The 22,416-nt window shown below is 43.1% G+C and overlaps 2 protein-coding genes across 2 annotated transcripts in view; both read left to right on the top strand.

Annotated features, from left to right (window-relative positions):
- The first annotated feature begins 14 nt into the window (after positions 1 to 14).
- Positions 15 to 7,878, top strand: LOC104366735 (carbonyl reductase [NADPH] 1). The gene is made up of 4 exons (XM_033011275.2): positions 15 to 130; positions 1,076 to 1,395; positions 4,723 to 4,830; positions 6,629 to 7,878. Exons 2-4 carry the CDS (start codon positions 1,110 to 1,112, stop codon positions 7,063 to 7,065), a joined length of 831 nt encoding a protein of 276 aa, XP_032867166.1. The 5' UTR covers positions 15 to 130; positions 1,076 to 1,109; the 3' UTR covers positions 7,066 to 7,878.
- Positions 7,879 to 16,098: 8,220 nt separating this feature from the next.
- The window catches only part of DOP1B (DOP1 leucine zipper like protein B), a 52,889-nt gene continuing 46,571 nt past the window's right edge, over positions 16,099 to 22,416 (top strand). The window contains 2 exon segments of the mRNA XM_033011266.2: positions 16,099 to 16,347; positions 19,027 to 19,201. Coding sequence (XP_032867157.2) covers positions 19,064 to 19,201 — 138 coding nt within the window. The 5' untranslated portion in view covers positions 16,099 to 16,347; positions 19,027 to 19,063.

Below are 22,416 nucleotides of genomic sequence, written 5' to 3'. Positions count from 1 at the left end.
CTGCGCGCCGCGGGAGGCGGGGCTCCCCCGCCGCCATCTTAGGCGCCTCCGCTGCCCCCACCCATCCGCCGTGAGTGTGCGGCCGCGGTTGGCGGGCGGCCTCGTCTCCTCGTCGGCGCGCAGGGCCGAGGTGGGTGACGGGGAGCCCCGCGGCGGGGGCGCGTCACGGCCGCAGGTCGTCCCGCGGGGAGCAAGGGAGTCGTCGGGCTTCGTCGTGGCTCGCGGGTTTTTCCGTGCGTTCCCGTGAGGGAGGGAGAAGCCGGTCCTGAGGCTGGTGGCAGTGAGAACGTGTGCCGGTTCGCAGCGAGGGGGGAGCCCGGTGGTGAACGGGGAGGGTGGCTCCTGCCCCTGGGTGAGGCGGTCAGGGGCTGGGCAGGCCTCTAGCAGCCGGTTAGGATTTCCTCCTCGCTAGGTGGTTAGTTACAAACTAATTTGGAAGGGAAGTGGAAATTAAACTCACTTTTATTGGGGAAATACACCTTCTTGAAATATGCTTTGTCTGCGGAAAACAAAACCAAAACCTAGCAACCAGGCTTTGTATCTGGAGTTGACTGGTGTGTTTAAATGGAAGAAAAATTGGCTGTAGTCAATCCGTGGTCAGCTGTTTCCCTCTAAAAAACGCTAGAATTGGTTCTCCTCCCTGACACTTGAAGATCAAGCCACTCCTCCCCTTTTTTTGAGCCTGAGTTTTTCAACTTTGACTGCATCAGTGCTTGAACTGAACCAGTTGAATATCCTCAAAAGAAGGCAGTGGTACTCCTGCGAAGTGTATGTGCAGAAGAGTTTAATCCCATTAAAAGTTAATTTAATACTAAAGATTGGTCATTAACTATCTTTTTTTAACCCAATCACTAGTTGGGCTTTCTTCAAAACATTAACACCAAACATGTATTCCTCTGTGAATACCTCATGCTAGTTTATTAAGTTACAGTTAGTGTGTACTTTAGTGTAGTTTTATGTAGTTCAAACTGGAATTCTAAACAGGATTTTAAAGAAAAAAAAACCACTTCAATCCATTTTCAGATAGCCATTTTTGTCCAGCTGAGTGTGAAATTTTCTTCTTTGCTGTTTGCAGTTACTGTCAATTCGACATACATTCAGCCAGTACAATGTCCAGCGTGCCAGTGGCTGTGGTGACTGGGTCCAACAAAGGGATCGGATTTGCAATTGTGCGGGCTCTGTGCAAGCAATTCCCAGGGGATGTGTACCTGACAGCCCGAGACCCTGGCCGTGGCCAGGAAGCAGTGGCCAAGCTCCGGGAGGAAGGGCTGCATGCACTCTTCCATCAGCTGGATATTGATGATCTGCAGAGCATCAGAGCTCTCCGTGACTTCCTAAAGGAGAAATATGGAGGGCTGAACGTGCTGGTTAACAATGCAGGGATTGCTTTCAAAGGTAGGAAGCAGATTGTCTGGCATAGTCCTATGTGCCACAAAGCTATGTGGAGAAGGGTAGTAGATACGTCAGGGATTTTACAAAGCTTATATGGGACTTCTGTGCCAATGGCATGCTGCTCTTTTGGCTAGGCAAGCTGTCTACCTTCTTAAGCATGATGAGAGGGCAATGTGAAATTGTTCTTCCTCTAACATCTGTTGGGTTAAACGTGCATGTAAAGATGCTTCCCCGGAGTATTGTATTTGCATCATATATACAGCATGGAAATATTTTAGGCACACAGTGCGCATGAGTAGAGTTGGGCTTACAGACTCAGTACCCATGGAACCCCATCATCTGTGTTCCTTGGGGACCTGTGTTTTCTCTCTTTTGCAAGCCTCGTACTTTGTTGTATGCTTTACCTGCTCAAGGATTCCAGTTGATAAAAAAGAACCTTTGACCCTGGGTAACTTTGTCATCTTTACTTATATTTAACTTTCTCAGGCCATTCAGTTACCTATAAAACAGTTAACCTAAATATTACTATGCTGAGCAAGGATTTAACTCTTTAATCTTCTAGTGGAAAGGAAGGCACAGAAAGTGAGGAAGACACAGCAGTTGTAAGGTAGAAGAGTGTGTTCTCCTTGTAGGTATTTATAAAAACAAGTTGAGAATCATGTTAGCTCCAGATAGAGCAAATAACAAGCATAACTACTAGTTAATTTCCCTGCCATACAAACTTGTTCTTTCCATGTTTTGTGGGTTGTTGAGGCTTTTTTAATCTCTTTGCCTGATATCCAGTTAGGATATGTAACTGTTCAAGCACAGTATTGTGTTGACTGCTTACATCATGAGTTAAGGAGGCCTGTCCAGTAGTGTGGTTCAAACCTCACCTGCAGCTTAAGGTAAAGCTTCTCATGAAGTGGTAGTGCTGCAATGGTGTTCTGAAATCCAGTCACTGTGTATTTTTTGTGGTACTTTGCAGGAAGATTGTTTGTGTTCAAGATCAGCTTAGTAGGAGGCATCTCTTAATACAACTGTCTGAGCTTCAGGGAATGCTCAGGATAAGAGAGGTGTTATACCCTCAAGTATGTGTTTCCTGCTGCTGAATGTGCAGCAGCTGTAGCCTCCCCCAAGGTGGATACATGGATAGGTAAAATAAAAACTCCTCAAATTGCTGCAGCAAGATTTGATAGAGCTCATCTGTGAGAGATCTTAGATCTATTCTGTGAAACCACTGAACAGATAAATAGGTGAAATAGCATGATCAGTGGAGTTTCTGTTACTTCCTTTACTACATCTTAGATTTTTCTATTCAGAAGTTGCTTCCAGATGTTTAGCTTAGACTTTCTTCAAGCTGACGACTTACGAGTCAGCAGTAGGTCATACAATTAAGAAATGTGATAAAGGAGCCAGTTGTAACTGTTGTTGGATAAGTATCTAGCACAGAGGCTAGAGGGTTTAACACCTGTGTAAGAGTTTGTTGTGATGCATATCTCATACTTTGTTTTTTAATTTTTGCTTCTGAGATTGGCGTTTCTACCCAAGCTTGATTCTTGCCTTGCCAGGTTTCTGCTGCCATCCCAGAATTTATGCTTTCCTTTCTTTATTGTAGTATTATGTGTTGTTGCTGTCTGTCAAAGATTAGATTTGCCATTAAATTTATTGTTCCGGTTTTGTGCTTCAGTACAGATAGTCCAGCAAAAACTGTTCGTGTATGAAATTATGTGCCTGCAGGCTGCCTTCTGGATGAGCTTCTGTGAAAACATTTGTTCTAGTACTGCCTGTTAAATCAAGGGAGTGTGTATATATCGTATGTTACAAGTAATATATCGTTAGACAAATTAATGGGCTTTGGAGTGTAGGGAAGCTTCTCTTGCAAGGTGGGTATGGAAGCAGGAGTTTGGAGTTGTGTAGGGTTTTAGTTCCTTTTCCCACTGTCATAACTCTTTCAGTAGGTCATGATCTGACTTGATGTCTCAGAGTTAAATGCAAGCAAGTGATTTGCAAAACTTGATGGCATCAGTGCCTGTTGCTTGAGAGTATAACTGAGTCATTAAAGATGTGTTCACAACTACATTAAATACTAAATGACCTGTTACTGCTTCTCTTTTGAGTTGACATAGATCTGAGCTATGGAGACAAGTGAAGACCTGCCTAATCTGTGTAGGTGGCCTTCAGTTTCTGAAAGAGAGCCTGTAGCAGAAGAGGAGGAATGCTGTTACTTTAACTCTTACTTCACGCTCAAAGTGGAGGGCGCATAGCATATGGCTTATTGCTGAGCCAAATTGTTGTCTGATGGCACATCCTACCTTGATTTTGGTAGTGTCAAGCTGTCAATTTTGTCTGATAAAATCATACCCTTACCAGTCTGCTTATGCTTACCTAAGTCAGCTCCCTTTCCTAGCTGCTAATTCCCACTCTTTTGCATGTGTTAGCACAGTTCAGGTGGTGATTTTTGACACAAGTATCTGTCAGTTTTGGGGTTGGGTTTTGTTTGGGGTTTTTTTGTTTGCTTGCTCTTTTTCAGACTTCACCAAATCTTACCCCTGCATTCTTTAGAGGAGCTTTTACAGTGTTTGTTGCAGTTCAGCACTGTTCTGACTGCAAGCCCCAGCTAAGAACCCAAGACATGACACCATAGGAGTCAAGATATAGAAGCAGTTGTCTGCCGTGTTTTTAGATGTTAGTACTGCGGTGGTAATCTAACTTTTGCATCTTCAATGGCAGCATCCTAGATTCAGGATCTTCCCTGCTGATTTCCCCTATGTGCCCTCCCCTCCTCTGGTATGTCAGGATGGTGGCAGAGTGTTGTGCTATGCATTTAAGAAGAGGGAGAGGGCACCTTAAAGTTCACTTGCATGTGGTAGTGGCAGCACAGACTGAGTGCCCGGTACAAGCAGGTCAGTGGGCAGGTTGGGCAGCACATCCTGCAAGAGCAGTCTTTTCTTGCCTCTTGCACATGAAAGGCAGACAGGCGAACGGCCTGTGGGTTGGCAGGTGACTACAGAGTGATACAACTGGCTCTCCTGGAGCAAAGCTAAATCCTTCAGCTAAGAAGAGGTGAAAAAGTAACTATCTCATTATTCATATAATACTGCAGAGCTAGGTCTTTTCATTATTAAGAATGTGAGTGTTAATGATGTTGGGGTTTTTTTCTTACATATTTTAGGAAACAAGCATATAATCAATTAATTATTAAAAAAAAAAAAGGGGGAGGGAACCCCACAGGAAAAAAAAAAAAAATTGGGGTTTTGGTAGCTTGGTAACTTAATTTCAAACAGCAGTACAACTCTGATATTTTTTTTATTTATTTTTCCCTCCCTCGCTGCCATCACTTATGAAAAGTTCATGACACAACTCCATTTGCAGTCCAAGCAGAGGTTACACTGAGGACAAACTTTTTTGGAACCAGGAATGTTTGCACAGAATTGTTACCTCTTCTGAAGCCTTATGGTAAGTAAAACATAACAAATGCAGAAATACTTTTATATGAAATTTGATCCTCATTAAATGGCAAAATCCTGTCCAGTCTAAATTGCACACTGCTCCCATAACAAGAGGATTGTACCTTCCTGTAGGCAAGAGAACAAATGGACTTTCTTGACCCTTTAGGATGTCTCTGCTGTGTATGTTTTAAACTACTTTCAAGCTGGTCACATTCTTCTGTTAAGGATCAAAGTGGAATTCTCATGGTGCACTCAAGAAGACATAGAGAACTTACCTATGTTCTGTCCGTGATATCTGCCTACATAAATTGCTCTTGCTTCAGAAAGGACATTTTGATGCTACAACTAGGATAAGGAAGTACCTAAAAGTAGTGTTTCAACTGAGTTTGATGTGACATCCCTGCTCTTGCTACTGATGGAGAAACCTCAATAGGCTGTTTGTCTGCCTCTAGATAGATCACAGCCTTTGCTGTATTTGCAAGTGTCTAGTGATGTAGTTATAAATGGCACTTGAAGACGTACATTAACTTACTGCAATTTGGTGATGTTAGGAGGAACTGGAAGAAAACACTTTACCAAAAAAGGGTAGATAGGATGGAAAATCATCAAAGAAGATAGATGCGTCAATAATAAAGAGGTGTTAGCCATGTGCAAATAATCTATACTCATTGGATGACTGTCCTGCAGAGAATGCTCCTGTTCTTGAAAGCTGGAACACTGGAAGTGCTATGGAATGCTACTGACATATTATGGATGATTTGAAAGGAGAGTGTTTGGATCTAATACCCACACAAAATCTAAGTGTTTTTTTTTTAATGCAATTCTTTTCAAGACTTGTGATGACTAGATATTTTCATGGATATTTGGATACGTGCTTGCTGCTATAAATGTAATGTAGTCTATGCTAACATTTAAATACATCTAGATTTTTAAGAGAAAGTAAGTCAAGTAGATGAAAGAGAAGTTGGGAATTGTTAGTCCCTAGGGAGGAAGAAAAGGACAGAGTAAATTGATTTTGGGGGCCAGTAGGGCAGAGAATAAACAGTGCCAAAATTGCAATCTAGTCCCCTTGGACTAAGGGTTAAGAACAAGTGTGTTTAATAAAGTCATTAACAGAGAAGATTAACTTCTGTGGCTTTTAAGGTCTAAATCACCATGTTCATTCCTTAATTCATTGCCTGAATGACTGCAAGCTAATAAGAAAGAGGAAAACAGTGTAACATAATTTTGGAGATGAGTGAATTACTGATTCTGCTGACTTATTCCTCTGTACTGAGGTGGTGGGACATAAATAGTTTACTGCAGTCTTGCAGCCTGGGATTTGTAAATCTTCAGATAGTCTGTAAACAAGCTGATGGTATCACTCCATTAAAAACTAGGTTGCTTTTGTTGAATTCTGTATTTGTCTTCTGAGGTACATACTTACGGCACTAGCTGTTGCAGAAGTGAGAATGTTTTCCACCAGAATTTTGAGAGTAAAGCCTGGCTGCCATTACTGATGAAACGAGTTACTGGTATGAATATGCCTACAGATTGTAACAGGCTATTTCCTGGAAGCATACCTGAAATTCGATAGAGAGCTTTTGCAGGTTCACCCTTAAATTACCCTCTGTGATGGAATTCGCTAGAAACACTTGATATTGAGTTAACTGTGATCTTCCAGAAATTCTGCAAAACAGCCCACACAAAATAGTTTATCGGCATTCACCTAAGTAGTGAATACGTAACTGTAGAGCAAGCCCACTTTAGAATCTGGGCTTGTTTAGTGTCTGTAAAAGTAATCAGTCTTTATTTTCTTTTACCAGGTAGAGTGGTAAATGTCTCTAGTATGGTAAGTAGCTCAGCTCTGGGAGGCTGCAGCCAAGAACTACAGAAAAAGTTTCGCAGCGACACAATCACTGAGGATGAGTTAGTGGAACTCATGACCAAATTTGTGGAAGATACCAAGAAAAGTGCGCATGAGAAAGAAGGTTGGCCAAACACTGCCTATGGGGTATCCAAAATTGGTGTCACAGTCTTGTCCAGGATTCAAGCCCGGATGTTAAATGAGAAAAGAAAAGGTGACCACATCCTTCTCAATGCCTGCTGTCCTGGATGGGTGAGAACAGACATGGCAGGTCCTAAAGCCACTAAATCACCAGATGAAGGGGCTGAGACCCCAGTTTATTTGGCCCTTTTGCCTTCTGACGCTGATGGTCCTCATGGCCAGTTTGTTAGTAACAAGACTGTTCGAACCTGGTGAGTTTATGTATGTGTGCCTGTGCAAGTGGTAATGTGGCACTGGGTTAGCCTGTGCCCTGGTAGGGCACTTAGCCAGACCTGTCTCATCCTGTCCACAGCAGCAGCAGGGTTCTTTATCATTACAATAAGGGTTACAGTTACGGTACTCCTCTGGGGTTAACTGTGCTAGGCCACACTTCCCAACAGTCTCCATTTGCTTGCTCACAGCATTGACTGTGTAGCCAAAAATCTGATTTGTGGGTGTTCCAATCCAGATGATGCAGGCTAATTTGGTATTGCCCTAATGTGCCTGACCGTTTACTTGAATTTATTCTTAATTAAATCATTGCCAGCTCTTCTTCCACTCCCTTGAAACGGATCTCTGACATGGGGTTGGGATGAGGAAGCAGATGCCTTATGCTTCTGCAGCACAGTAGTTCTTCTTAGGGATCATAGCTGCTTCTCAGATTGTACAGGGTTTCTTAAAGGGTGGAGGGGGTTATTCTGAGATCCACAGTCTGACCAGTTTGGGGGGAGGCTAGTAAGACCATAACAGAACTGCTGCTGTATAGAGATTACTTATTATCAGTACAAAATAGAATTAGGTAAAAGCAAAAGTAGTCATGACATACCATTAATAGAACTTAATCAGTTGTCTGATCATTTATTGACACAATGTTACTGGTTTGTATTCATCCAGTGGGCTTATTCTAATACTAAAAAATTCTAATGTTTGAAAATACACTTTAATTTTCAGCAGCTAAGATTGTAGCTGGACTATGTGGTGTTTGGACTATATGAAGAGAAAATAAACTACAGAACTGATAACAGCAAACTGTTCCTCAGGACTTCCAGTTCATTTATTGCACAGCCAGAAGTTTCCTAAGTTAAAAACCCAGATTAAGTGCTCTCCATGTAGCATTTACAATCCATTTTCTCTACTACAATACTATTACAGGATCAGCCTGACATACATAATTATAATGATAACCAAAACAAGTTATCCAAGCAAAATCACAAGGAGAGGAAGCAGTGACATGAGGAACACCAAATTTGTTTTCACATTTTAAATGTTGGTTATTGCATTTCAAATGCTTAATCTTGCAGGGTTGCCAGGTGGAGCCGGGTGGCTGCAGAGGCAGCCTGGGGGCTGGGCAGGGCACCTGGGACAGCCCCAGACTGTGGGACAGCTGGCTGCAGGAGTGTCATGGGGTTTGCTCACCTCTAGGCTGTCAGGGTACAGCTCCTTCTCCATGCTGTTCCAGCCAGCACAGAAGCTGTGGCAGTGGGTCGGGGGCTCTGCCCCATCTTCTCTGCAGGGCAAGGTGCACACAGTGCTGTGCTGTGCTGCTGCCCTCTCACTGGGAGAAGCTGAAGGAGGTGGAAACAATTGACTATAAACCTGTCATTAGTAATGACAAATAGTCAAAGGTCATGTTAATTTTTAATCAGGAGTCAGCAAGACAATGCCAAAGTGGCTTAGCTGATTGGGTTTTACATTGGCTTCCCCTGCTACACAGGGAAGGCTTGGATCAAAAAACGTGGGACATAAATAATATGTGTGGTTTTGGTAATCACTTACCAGCACAGAGCAAAGGTGCTATTAATTGTTGGTCTTTTAAGGATACAGTAGCTATTGGTTTTAGAAGATGGAAGTATTGCCAAATGAGTCATGTCCCAGAGCTCATTGAAGATCAGGTTGAGTGCTGCCTCAAAAATTCTCAATTCTGTTAATGTATTTTCAATGAGGAAAACAATCTGAGGCCTTTAGTTTAAGGGCAACAGATCGGCTACAAAAATCCCTCTATAAAGTTTTTAATGCATTTTGTGTACTGCTAACAGACTGCCTGTGTTACCCAAGAAGCTGATTTATGCCTAGCATGCAATAAGCCAATCTTGACACAGCTCAGGGAGAGGTGTTTTTATTCAGGTCTGGGTGCTCCGTGGGCTTTTCCACAAATCAAGCACACGTAACAGCAGGTTCAGGTGCTTATTTTATACACAAAAATCACAGGTTAGTATTTTTCCAAACATTGCCTATTGGATACTGATTGGTCAGTGATTATCATACTGATTACGTGAGGCTTTTATCACTATGCCTGCTCAGGGGAAGGGTCTTTAACCTGGGCAGGTGTTGTTCTGACCTGGAGGTGGGGTTTTTAGTATTACAATGAAGTTAGTTCACTCTTGGGACACTTAAAAACTTAATTATCCTACCAAGTTAATCAGTTGATTAGTCACTTTGTCAGATTGTCAAATAATTCACCCTTAACACAATCATTCCCTGGCATCTTTGTTATGATTTCATGATCTATCTATTATCTAGAGACAGAGGTCAGAACGCACTCCTCCTAAATTCCTTATCCCTAATTGGGGTCATCTTGGTCATGTTTCTTGGTGTTACTCAGCTGTTCTTTATGGCTCTGTGATTGTCTCCATGTGTCCTGTAACTATGACTACCATCCATTTGATGTATGCTAGCTATTGTCTATAGCTGCCTGCAAGTGTGGAGTGTACTTCTATCAATTATTAACTGTGGTCACTTGCAAGTGTGAAGTATGCTATATCACCTACATTATGAGGCTCCAAAAGCTAATACAATTAATACAGTAACTTCACTATCATAATGGTATCTTGGCAAATAAAACATGGCTGTTCTGATTTAATAATAATTTGTGTACAACTTCAAGAGATGTAATCCAGCGGTGGAGAATCATACCTCGTTCTGCATACGTGAAATGTTGCTTGAGTCACAGTTTCAGAAGTTACTTATCCTTCCAGTTGGCATGTACAAACTTTCCAAACAAACCTTGACCCAGCTTTCCTATCTTTTGTGCAAAGACCAGACTGCAAAGAGTCCTAGCTATGTTTACCAGAGCTGGATAGTATCCAATTGTAAATACAAATTTGTTTCTAAGTATCTGATATGCTCCATAAAGCATAAAGTCTAACTCAGGATCAGGGGCTTTTTTTTTTTACATTCAAGCCAAACAAATTTGAAAGTTTTACAAAAAATGTATTTCAAACTCTTGTATTAAGCCCTTTCACAGGTGCTAGTTCTTTGTCAAATCTACTTACCCTGTTTCAGGGTAAGGAAGCAAAGTGTGGAAGATGATGGCTAAATAGTCATCATCAGAAATTACGTTTCTCATGACAATGTTGAGACACATAGTCTCTTCTTGTTTGAAGAGAAAGAAGAATGGAGGACAGACCTTTTCACAACCGCTGCAGCTGGGGTGCAGCACCTGATGAATGAGAAGCAGCTGTGTGGATGGGTAAAACCTCAGCTGTAGGAGATGGGAACATGAGGCAGAAAACAGCGGCGGTTCACAGGGCCGGGAAGGAGCTCACAGGGGAGAAGCATGTGCCCCAGTGATGCTGGTGGGAGGACTGTGTCCTGGGAAGAGAGCTGGGACTGCGCGGGGCAGACTGCTGGGGGAGGGCTGTTTGCTGAGGCAGAATCAGAGTACAGGCTGCACAGTGCGTGTGGCAGCCTGGATCTTTGGGCAGGGCTTGCATTGTTTAATCAGAATTTTTTTTTTTTTTTTTTTTTTTTAATTAAAGCTGCCTCCCTACTTCTCTCCCGTGTCCATTGTGTCTGAAATATTTTGTTGCTTTCAGATTCTGGCATGCTTGCTGAGCGGTTATTGTGTAAAGTTTAAGGGTTAGGAAAGGGATGAAATAATAACGATCTGTTCTATGTATAAAACTTTCACACATGATTTACTGTTTTTTATTTTTACAGCGTGTCACTATCATTTTTACTTTGGAATTTATTAGCCAAAAAAAAATGCCTAGCAATGCAGTAGCTGTGGTGACACGGGACAACAGAGAAACTGGATTTACAATTGCGAGAGCTCAGTGGAGGCAGGTTCTTGGGGATGCTGTAACTTGTGCAGGACACAGTCGGGCAGCAGTGGCAAAACTTTGGGAGTGGAAGCTGTACCTGCTGCCACATCAGCTGGCTGTAAACAGTGTGCAGGGCCTCTGGGATTTTACAAAGGAGAAGCTACAGAGATCCCAGTGTGCTGCTTAACAACGCAGCCATCGTTTCCTAAGGCTGTAGTAGGCTCGGTGTTTGGCAGAGCTTTGCTTTGGAACGCCAGGGATTTAGAGGTAGGGGGACAATCAGTAAGGAGACTGGTCTGCTCAAAACCTTTTTGAAGGGGATTAGAACAAGGTAATTTCTATCTAGATCCCCTGCAATACTGAAACGTACAGCTGTGGGCCAGACTTTTGTATCTGTGATGGTTTCAATACTGTGTAGTGCAGTGCAATTGGTTTTCAAAACTGCACCATTAGACATGCCTAGAGAGTTTGAGGTCAGTTTACTTAAAAAGATGAAGAGAATATACCTAGCTTAGCACGTTGTTTCCTTAAATTTTCCATTTAAGTGCTTTCCTATATAAATAATGAAGATGACAAGAACTCTTGAGAATTCATTTATGTCCATAGGTAATTTTAATTGAACCCATCTCTTATAGTAGTATAACCTGATATGTAGGCATTGTCCTGACTTGGAATGCTGTGGTGTTCCTCTCAGCCTAAAAATGTGCCAAGAAAATTTAGATTACATATGTCACACAGTATTACTTAAAACAATGCAGGATATAATTCAAACTCCAGTCCTGTGTTAGTATAGGAATGTTTTTAGCTTTTAATCTCAAATAACTAAAAAAGAGAAGGAATAATAATGATGTTTTACAATGGAAATTCTTCAGTTTTCATTTTTGTTCTGCAAAGACTTCATTTTGGAGCTGACAACAAAAGAAACTGTCAGCTGAACAAAGTTCTGGTCTTGGAGGCCAGCTTTCAACATCTATAGATCTCTTCACAGGATTAGCAGTTCATAGCACTTACATCTGAGTGGACGATACCCAACTTCACATTTCACAGTTTGGATTGTTGTCTTGTCTTTTGGACCCTGCTCACTGACCTAGAGTTGTGGTTACTCAGCACCCTTGAAATCCTACTCTGTCTCTCTTCGGATACATACTCACACACTCAGACACCCTGTTGTGATGGGCGTTGTCTGTTTTGTTTGATTGGAGTTACACAGTGTTTAGAGGCCATGTTGCAGTAGTAGCTCCAGGGTTGCTTTATCTGTGAAGGTATAGTTTTAGACTCTGCTAGAGATATAAAATACTGAAAGAAAGCAACTTGTTAAACTTCCCTCAGTAAATAATAGAAATGCTATATAGTTTCACAGTAGAAATTTTGTATTTTAAATTGTGAGGGATATTTCTAAAAAAATTTTTTAAATTTGACAAGTTGTATATGATTGGAATAGACTTTTCCATGAACCGAACAGATTTATGTCAACATCACGTGGAAGTTAACAGTGAACGTTCATTAGACTGAAATGCAGTCTGGCTGTCTCCAGAAGTGATTATAACAGTAAATCTATTAATTGATCCCATTCTAAGGGCCATGATTTAGCATGGGCAGTGCTGCCATGGTGCATATAACACACTGATTTATGTCCTTTCCTGAAAATAAGTCCTGAATAGCTTGATAGGCATTGATAGAAAAGTATGATAAGCATGCTTTGAATTAGCATAACCTTCAGAATTATTTTTCAAATGCTTTCCCAACCAGAGTGGGTAAGTGCCAGAGTGGAGGAAGCGGTCTGAAAGCGGTCTGGAGGTTGGTTGGGTTTGGTGCTGTGTTCTGATCCAAGCTTCCCAGCAGGATGAGCCCTTCGGTGGCCTCTTGTCGTGGTTTGGGCCTGGTTGGCAGCCAACCACAATGCAGCAGCCTCTCTCTCCCATCCCCTCCAGCAATGAGAAGGGACAGAGAGCCAGGCTTGAGGTTCAAGACTGGGATGGGGAAAAATCCCCCTTTTATGATCATGAGCAAAAGGCAGACTCGTTAGGGGAAGGAAAAAAGAACATACATTTATTACAGACACTAACAACACATAACAGAGTAGGACAGTGAGAAGCATTGCCACATCTTGAGAACACCTTCCCCCCACCCCTCCCTTCTTCCCAGGCTCAGCTCTGCTCCCGATATCTCTACCTCCTCCCCCAGTGGCAGCAGGGGCAGGGAATGGGGCAGTGCAGTCAGTGCTGCCACTTCCTTCATCTTCGGTGAGGGGACTGTCCGAAACTTGTTCCTCCTGCTCCATCGTGGTCCCCCTCTCACAGGAGACAGTTCCTCCACAAACTTTCTCTGACTTGAATTCCTCCCATGGGCCGCAGCGTTCCCCACACTGCTCCGTCATGGGTCACTAACTTCCTCCGACTGGATTCCCTCCCACGGCTGCAGCCCTTCCCGAGCTGCTCCGGCGTGGGACTCCCCCGCATGCTGCAATCCTCCCAGCACTGAATTACAGCAGCGGGGCCACCTTTTCCCATGAGACCCCGGTCTTCTTCAGGCACAGAACCTTGATCATCTGAGCAGGAGCAACAGGCCATAAATCAATGTCTGCTCCACCTGTAGATCTTCACGGGTGGCAGGGGGGGGGCCGCCCTGCCGTCTCACCACAGGATACAGGGGGGTCTCTGCTCCGGCACACCTCCCCCCTCCTTTCTTCCTCCGTTCCTCCACTGACCTTGGTGTTCATGCAGCTGCAGCAACTCCTCGTCACAAGTCCGACTGCTCGTCACCACGTCCCTTCTTAAATACGTTATCGCAGAGGCGCAGCCTATTGGCTCAGTTTCCAAACAGAAGTAGGAACTGACGTGGAGCTGGTGGAGCTTCGAGAAGCTTCTCACAGGGGGCCATCCCTGATAGCCCCCTCCCCTGCCACCAAAAAACTCCACCACTCACTCAGCCCAGGACACCTCTCCGTCAGGAGATGCTCCAGTGCCTGCCAGCGGCTGGCCTGGGCACAGCAGGGAGCCCAGGAGGATCCCTCTCCTCCAGCTGACTGCCTGGTCCTTAGACATCCTGGAAGACCTCTGTCTTGTGGTAGAAATGGCAAATGGGATTGAAGAGTTAGATGGAAGTCAGAATGAAATCAATATCGTTGGGCACCCACATACAATTGGTATAGTCAAGGAACATAAATTTGCGAGAAAAAGAACTTCTAAAAAGATAGCAAAACCTCAGAAACAAATTTTAAAATATCCTAAGTAACATGCTATATTTTAGGACATAAATGTCATGTGTTAAGGACATAATCAAAAATATGAGTTCTTTGCTCTTTCAGACATGTATTTAGAAGAACTGACCTTCATTTCCAACAACTACGCTACTGCTACCTCTGAAAGTTGCAAAAACGTAAAACTGAGAAATTGAAACTTGGATTGATGACATTCCAGTTTAGAAAGATAAGCTATATTGATGCCTATGGTATACGTAAGGAAAAATGTCTTATTCAAATGATCAAGTCAGTTTACAGTGTTGAGACAGCCCCATCTGACTTTAGAACCTGATTGACCATGTGCTGTAATGCCACTCCATTTATGAAGATTTGTCTTTTAAAATGACAACAGATCTGTAATAAAGCTGCAAATCACTGCAAAACTTTTTAATATTTTGTCACACAAATTTCCCACACGTTACACACTCCTCTGAGGTTACCTAGCCTTCCAGGCGTCCACACTGACCCCAGCGGTGCAGTCAGATGCCGACTTCCCAAACGGATGGAATGTGCGAGGGCCACAGTGGGCCGTATGAAAGCTTGCAAACAACTGCTCAGATTTTTATAGTGAGGTAACACGTGCTGAGGCTCGGCCAGCAGTGCTTTCAGGTCCAGCTTTTGGTGATGGACGTAACTGGAGAATGAAAGCACATGTGGAAGCCGTCCCACCTTCCCATCTTGCTTCCGTCCTTCCAGCACATGCTTCCATAAAGCAGCCTCATTAGCTGCCTGTAACCGTAGCTTGTATTTACTAGAAGAACAATGTACCAAATTATATTACTAAAATCTAGCTAGGAAGGGGAAAGGCAGGTGGTCTAAAGAAAATAAAAGAGTATGTTAACATAAAACTTACTGGAGATCATTGCTGAAACGGTATCCCTCAAAATCTTAACAGTTTCTATTCTCTCATCTTGAATAACTGAACAGGTGGATTTTCCTTGATTTTTTCAGCAACTCTGAACTACCAGGATTCTGTTCTGCCTGCATATTAAAAAAAAAAAAAAAAAAAAAAAAAAAGAGAAGCAGAAGGAGAAGGAAAATAAACAAGTTGTTTTTTGTGGGGTTTTTTGTGTTTTGTTTTGTTTTGTTTTTTAAGAAAAATAAAAGCTGAGGTTAAATAACATTTCCATGGTATAAAAATCCTTGTCTGCAATGATCATGTATTTCACTTTACATGAGTGTTTTGCTAGTTTCTTTTTTTTTTTTTTTTGTTTGTTTGTTTGTTTTCCTGTAAGAGTACTAAAAATCTATCAGAGTAACTTTCTTTCAAGCCTTTTGTAAAGAGCAGAGGACTTCTTATATTGAGCTTGTGCCTACTATAAATGTGAGAAGTGAATCCCTGCGCAACCTGTGTCTATAAAATTTGTCAAAATTGCTTCGTGCCTAAAACCAGCTGGAATAGAAGCAAAACTGCTAAACGTGCCTTTACTGCCTTCAGTGTTGAGGCAGATGCTGAAGCTTTGCTTTGCCTGGAGAAAGCCGGTAACAGCCCTCCCCGCCCAGCTCCGCGCAGGGACGCGCGTGCCCGCGGTGCGACGCCCCAGCGTGGGGAGGGGGGGGGACGCGACACGCGAGGTTGCGGTTCAGCGCAGCCTCCGCCTTGTTCCCGCACCAGCCGAGGCTGCAGCACCGAGCGAAGGGAGCGGCCGGGGGGAGCTGGCGGCGGGGGGCGGCCCGGCCCTGCCCGCGCCCACGCACGCCCACGCCGCCAGGGGGCGCTCGGCCCCCGCGCCCGGCTGCGGGGCTGTACCATTTCCCCGCGGGGGGCGGGGAGGGAGAGAGAGAGAAGGGGGATAGCGCAAGACCCGCTCCGGGCTGTAGCGCTACACGGAGCCTGTCAGCCTCCCCCGGCGGGACGGCAGCAGTTAAAGAGGAGAGCGGCCGCCGCTGGGCGGGGACACCCGGAGCCCTCCTGCAGCGGGCTGCGGGTTTCTGCCTTCCCTCTCCCCCCCCGCGCTGTATTCAGTGGTATCGCCCCAAGCTGCCAGCTGCGGCGCGGCCCTCGCGGAGCGGGAGGGTTGTGGTTTGGTGGTTGATTGGTTTTGTGTTTTTTGGTTGGTTTTTTTTTTTGTTTGTTTTGTTGTTTTTTTTTTTTTTCGCCTTCCTGTTGCTATAGAGACTGCGGGGTGTCGCCTCCCCTCCCCCACCCCATCCCGCTTCGGGCTGGGACGCGTCGTCGCCGCCGCCGCGGGAGGTCTGCGGGGCCCTTGGCAGGTACGGGGGGTGGCGGGACGGGTGTGTGTTTGGGGAGGGGGAGACGCGTGGGCATCTGGGGGTGACCCGCCGCGGGTCGTTGACGGATCTGGGGCGGGGTGGCAGCGCCCTGCCGCTGTCGCAGCCAGCCACGGCCGCGGACGCGGGTGGCCGGGGGTTGGGCCCCGAGAGGAGCCCCGGGCCCGCCGCCGCGGCGGGGCTGCGTGTCCCCCCCCCCCACGGGCCTGCCAAGCTGCGGCCGGGCTCCGGGGCGCTCAGCGGCCGGCGGCGGGGCGCGGGTACCCGCAGAGGCCCCGCAGCCCACGGGGGGGGGGGCAGCGCCGCGACCACCCGCGGTCAGCGGCAAAGCGCCCGCCTCCTCAGCCCGGCCGCGTGCGGGAACTTGGGGAGTCACCGTTAACGTCTCCATCGACCACAGAGGTTCGGGACCCGCGATTTGGAAGACGTGCCGGAAGGTCGCTGGAAAGTGGCTTTCGTTTTGCCCCCCTTTTTTGTTGTTTTGTTTTTCATCTTCCTGCGTTTGTATACGAGCACAAGCACGCGCTATTGGCCATATTTAGATCGTTGGGAGTTTTTCAAACCTTGCTGACATCCAGCAGCGTTGATACACGAACATCAATGCGAACTAAATCATTAAGTCCGTCGCTGCTTTTCCGGGTGGGAATACACTAGTCACCTGTCTTTTCACCCCAAAGTCCAACGAAAGTGTCTTGAGAACCGAATATGATGATTTTTTCCCCCAGTTGAAGTTTTATTAGTTTCTTTTTTTTCTATTTTACGTTCTATTTTACCCTCGAAACCTAATTAGATTTTACTTAAATAGACCAGGTTTTAATGCTGTGAGAATGCTTTAAGACATGGTTTTCATAGAATATTTAGAGCATCTTTAAGTGCTGTTGGTAATTTGATTGATTATTCTTCTCTAAGTGGATTCGTGTGGGTATATTGCATTTACAAATGAAGAAAATTGGTCAGTGTTCTGTCAGCAAAACGGCTGCCCGATTCTAAATGATCCGGACAAATCTTTTATTTATGGAAGTGGCAGCAATCTTGACTTGGCAGGGAGCTGCCTGGATACTTCCTAGCTCATGCTTTGTTTTAGGGAGTATGAATGCAGTCCAATGATTAAGGTAGAGGGAAAATTTCTTGCCTTGCTTGTTTTGGGGCAGTGTTTATATCAGATTACTCATCAATTTTGCTGACAGTATATTATGAGTTTGCCACTTTGTTAGGTTTTATGGAAGGGTTGACATTTTTTAAAAATCTTTGTTGGAGCAAAGATAGCTGTATCCCAGATGAATGTTATACCCTGCAAGGGCAGTGGGTTTTTTTCACTCTTTCTGCTGTGAGAAGCACTTCATATATCCTGGTGAAAACAGAAATTCAAACATTTACTGTAGCAAAACAAACAAACAAAACCAACCAAACATGGCCCTGATGACATTGCGTGAGAATACTTTTTTTTTTTTTCATAGAGGTGGATCTAGGTTGGATGAAATAGAGTGGTTGTATCAGCAATGGCTGAATCCTACTATCAGGGAGTTCCAAAGTGGCTTAATTCTTTCTCTTTTGTGGGTGCATTTGGCATTTTTCTGTTTCTGAGAGTTTGCTACCAAAATCTTGATGTAGTTATTGTTGGTAATTAAAGTTAATGGACGATACGCAGTTGTTCTGCTGATTTATATTTAAAAGTGCTGTGAGAGATGAGCTGCTTTAAAAGAATATAGATTTATATACTTAGGACACAAATAAATCTAAGTATATTTCTAACAGTAGGAAAATGAAAGCAGGTGTCTTTTAGAAACATTATAAAATGTTTTGTTATAGGACTATGTTTTCTTTTCTGCATCAGTGACATAGCACGGATTGACCTAAACCTGGAATTCATAAACCTAAACATCTCTCTAGAAGAATACTTTTATGTTAGCTAACAGGATAACTAGTGTCATAGCTAGCATAGGAGTGAAGGCATGATTTTTCAGTACATAAAATCCAGCCACGCCTGTTGCCCATTTTAAAACAGGTCTGTTTTGCTTTTTTAATCTAAATGTGTTGCAGAATATGAGAAAATCATGTCTGAATAACTTATTTTTCCTCCATAAAAACCTATGGATGCTTTTTGGTGAAATAAAGGAATATTTGAATGCATGACTTGACACTTTGGCACAGCACCTTAGTCTTGTACTTCTGCATCTGCTGCTGACAAGTTGAGATGCAGAGTTCTGAGGGCTCCTTCCACGGTGGTCTGAGAGGCCCTTTAATGGGATTCCTCTAGAAAGTTGAATTTTGATATGAAACGTTTCACATTCCATGGCTACAGGTAACCTTTCAAAACACTGCACAGATGATAAGTTATGAAAGCTATTTACTTCTCCCTAACTCCTTGTCAGCACTTTGACTGTTTATAATGGGACTTTATATTCCTTTCCTTTGTTATTGTGGAAGGAAAACCCATGTTTCATAAATAGGAAGATGTGACTGCAAAACTTCTAAAACAGTCAGCAGGGAGTTGGAGTCATGCCTGTTAAATTATTTTTAACTTTGTGTTGAAACTTGATCAGATGACCTGTTTATTGTGATCTGTCAGTGCTTCTACATATTTATTGTTATCTTACAGTACTTTAGGTTTGCCAGAATTTAAATGCAATTTATCTTTTTGTAACTGTGTGCATGTTTTAGTCTACCAGGGAATTTTACCTTGCTATGAGAACCAAAGATGGATCCAGAAGAGCAGGAGTTACTTGGTGATTACAGATACAGAAATTATTCTTCAGCAATTGAGAAAGCGTTGAGAAACTTTGAATCTTCAAGCGAATGGGCAGATCTTATATCTTCCCTTGGCAAACTCAATAAGGTACAGTGTCACAGGAATATTTTTTTCATTTTTTAATTATCTTTTTTTTGTTATTAACTTTTCTGTAAGTTACAGTATTTAACGGAATTGAAAATTCATTCAAGAAAAATAGTAGTTCATAAAGGAGGGGTAATGGAAGCAGCTAAGTCAGTATCTTTTATATAAGTGTGAGAAATTCTAGTAAAACCAACAGAGGTTTCCTTCAAATGGTATTTGTTTCCTTAATAGAGCTAAGTTAATTTTGGTTTTGCATCAAAGAAGCCTTCAGGATGCTGGTTACTCACTCTAGAGCAGCTAAAAAAGTCTTTATATAGAACAGGAGGTCACAAGTTTTAGTACACATTTGGAATTTATATTTATTCAGAGTTGTGATATTTAAAGATAACATTTACTTGACCGTGCCCTTCTCTTGTATTTGGGGAAATAATTGATTTGTTGCTGATGTCTTCTTTATGACAAGGGAAAATATGGCTGCGTATAGGAAGAAAAAGACTTTTGCGGGAAAACACCTAGGAAATGTGTCCTCTCCTCCTGCCCAAGAAACAAGGTGTATGTTGTTTGTGTTCCACTTGGTCTCTTTTCATGTAAAGCTCCTTGAGTGTACATAGGACAAAAATAGTTGCAGTTAGTAAGGAAATAGGGGTGAGAGGAAGCAACTCCTGCAGAATTCATAAGGAAACATTCTGTTGTTACCTGATAGATGCCTCACATGCCTTTGCTGTTGTTGCTAAGCCTTAATTCTACAGAGTTTTCAATGGGAAGGAAAATCATATAATATCTCAAGTTGGAAGGGACCCATAAGGATCATCATGTCCAACTCCTTGCTTCTTGCAGGAGTACCTAAAACTAAGCCATATGACTTAAGAGCGTCATCCAGACACTCCTTGAACTCTGACAGGCTTGGTGCTGTGACAACTTCCCTGGGGAGCTTATTGCAGTGACAGACAAGAATTGACAGAACTGATCCAGATCCCTTTAGCCTTGGCTGAAACAAGTGATCTTAGAACTCTTGCTGCTGTTACTCCTGGTGAAAAGACAGCTCTGCTACTTCTCTCTATTACTACTTAGCTACCAAGGTTAAACTGAAGGTTGTTTTTCACAGTTTCTCTGTTGGCTTCTATGGTTCTAACTTATGTTTCACTGGTGACTTGTAAATCCAAGGAAGCAGCATAGAAAGCAGTTGACTAATCTGAATGGTCAGCCAAACAGGTCAGTTTGTAGATCTAGAAAGATTATTTTTTGTCACTTAAGGGACATGAGCCTTATCTAACTTCAGATGACTTTGGTGTGGACATCTTCATCTTGAATCACTTTTACGGAGTGAGAGGAATAGGGGGGTTATTTTTTTGTTGTTGTTGTTGTGATCCATCTCTTGCTATTTAAAGTAGGTCAGATGAATGCTGTCCTGAAATTGCCTGTGTTCCCCACTGGTTTTATAGGGAGCCTGAGGTGAGTTACTACCGTTTTGCCCATGTTTTTTAGCTGACCTAGGCTTCTAAGGTTAGGTAAGGTGAATCTCCCCTGTAGTGTTCTGAATAGAACTGCAGGTACCAAGTGTGAGCATGAGGGAAGGATAGAGGGAAACTGCATTTTCTGGCAAAAGCTAGAGCTGGCAGAATTTGCTAACTTATGTTGCGCCCCACATTTGTAAGGGAAAGATTTTGGGGTTTTTATTTGCATAGTGTTGAGTGTTAGGCATCATCATGGTGAAGGAAGAAACAGTGGAAAGTAATGTTTATAAATAATTACAGTAAGAATATAAACAGACAGATGCAAACAGGTGGATTAAACAGGCAGTTAATATGGATGTTAATGTTTTAAAGAGGGACTTCAGATTTCCCCTGAAACTTTCTCATATTCCACTTCTAAATCTCTCTCTCTCTGTGCTTTGTTTCTGATAAAGCTCTAGTTACTACAACCAGACATTTAGAAGTTGCAACTTAGACTGCTCCATGCTTCAAGAAATAAGATTATTCTCTTCTTAGTACTTTTCATGAATACAGCTTTGAACCATGTTTTTATTGTTTTTGCAAAACTACACATGTTCACTGTTTGGAAAGCACTGTTTTGTGACTCAGGTTTTCAGATGTTTGGTACAGATTGCTACATCCAGAATACAGTAATCCTTTTCAATTTTCTCGGTGCTAAAATGTGATTGTGCTGTTGCAAAGTTTTGCCATCTTGTTCCAATGTTTTAAAAGGATAAAACTCTGTGAAATCACTTCAATACTCTGATAGAAGAAAATACTGGGGGGGGGAGGGGGGGGGGAGGGCTGTTGTCTTTTTAAACCTAAAAATAGGTGGCGTTTCAGCATATGTCGGTTTGTCAGTGAAATAGGTGCTTTTAATATCATTTTCATATCCAAAATGCTTGCCACTGTCTATTGAGCATATAAACAGATATGCATATTATATAAAATATATACGAAATTATTCATGTATGGGGAACTTAAAGCAGGCTAAAAATATTATGAAGTTAGAAAAATCTACATGCATAGGTTACATTAGAGTTTTTAATCCAGATTATAGGCATATGTTTTCTAGAAATTCTAACTCTGGGTGCAGGCAGACAGTAGGTGAGTGACACAGTTTGCAAAACGAAAAACTGAGCAGTAGTAAGTACTGGATTCCACAGCTTGCTTTTGTAAGGAAACTATGAAAGGAGGTTTTCAAAAAAGTCTCTGAAATTTACTAACTCACAGAAGAGCACAAAATCTCACTAGGTTTTTGGCAAGTGAATATTTAAACTCCCCTGTTTGTTCAGTTAATGCCAATATATTAAAAAACAACAACAAAAAAAACCCCAAACAAAAAACCAACCAACCTACCAAAAAAACCCAACCAACCTGCATCTGTTTGACAAGAATATGGATAGGATTTTGCTGTGCGTATTGGCAGAAACACCTCTGTCAACAATTTTTAAACAGTATTTGGATATCAGTGTGTGCTGGGTTTCTGTGGTGGGGTTTTTGGTAATGGGGAAGGGGGCTACAGTGGTGGCCCCTGTGAGAAGCTTCTTGAAAGCTCCCCCAGCTCCAAGCTGGATCCACCTCTGGCCAAGGCCAAGCCAATCAGCCATGGTGGCTGCACCTCTGTGATAACATATTTAAGAAGGGGAACCTTCGAGGGGGTTGGGGGGACTTTTGAGAAGGATACTTATTCGAACACTCAGGTCAGTGGAAGAAAGGAGAAGGATGTGGGGGAGTTGCACCGGA

This window comes from Tyto alba, unplaced genomic scaffold, assembly GCF_018691265.1.
Source record: "Tyto alba isolate M040663 unplaced genomic scaffold, T.alba_DEE_v4.0 Super-Scaffold_14, whole genome shotgun sequence".
NCBI lineage: Eukaryota > Metazoa > Chordata > Aves > Strigiformes > Tytonidae > Tyto > Tyto alba.
This window is presented reverse-complemented; position numbering and strand designations above follow the sequence as displayed.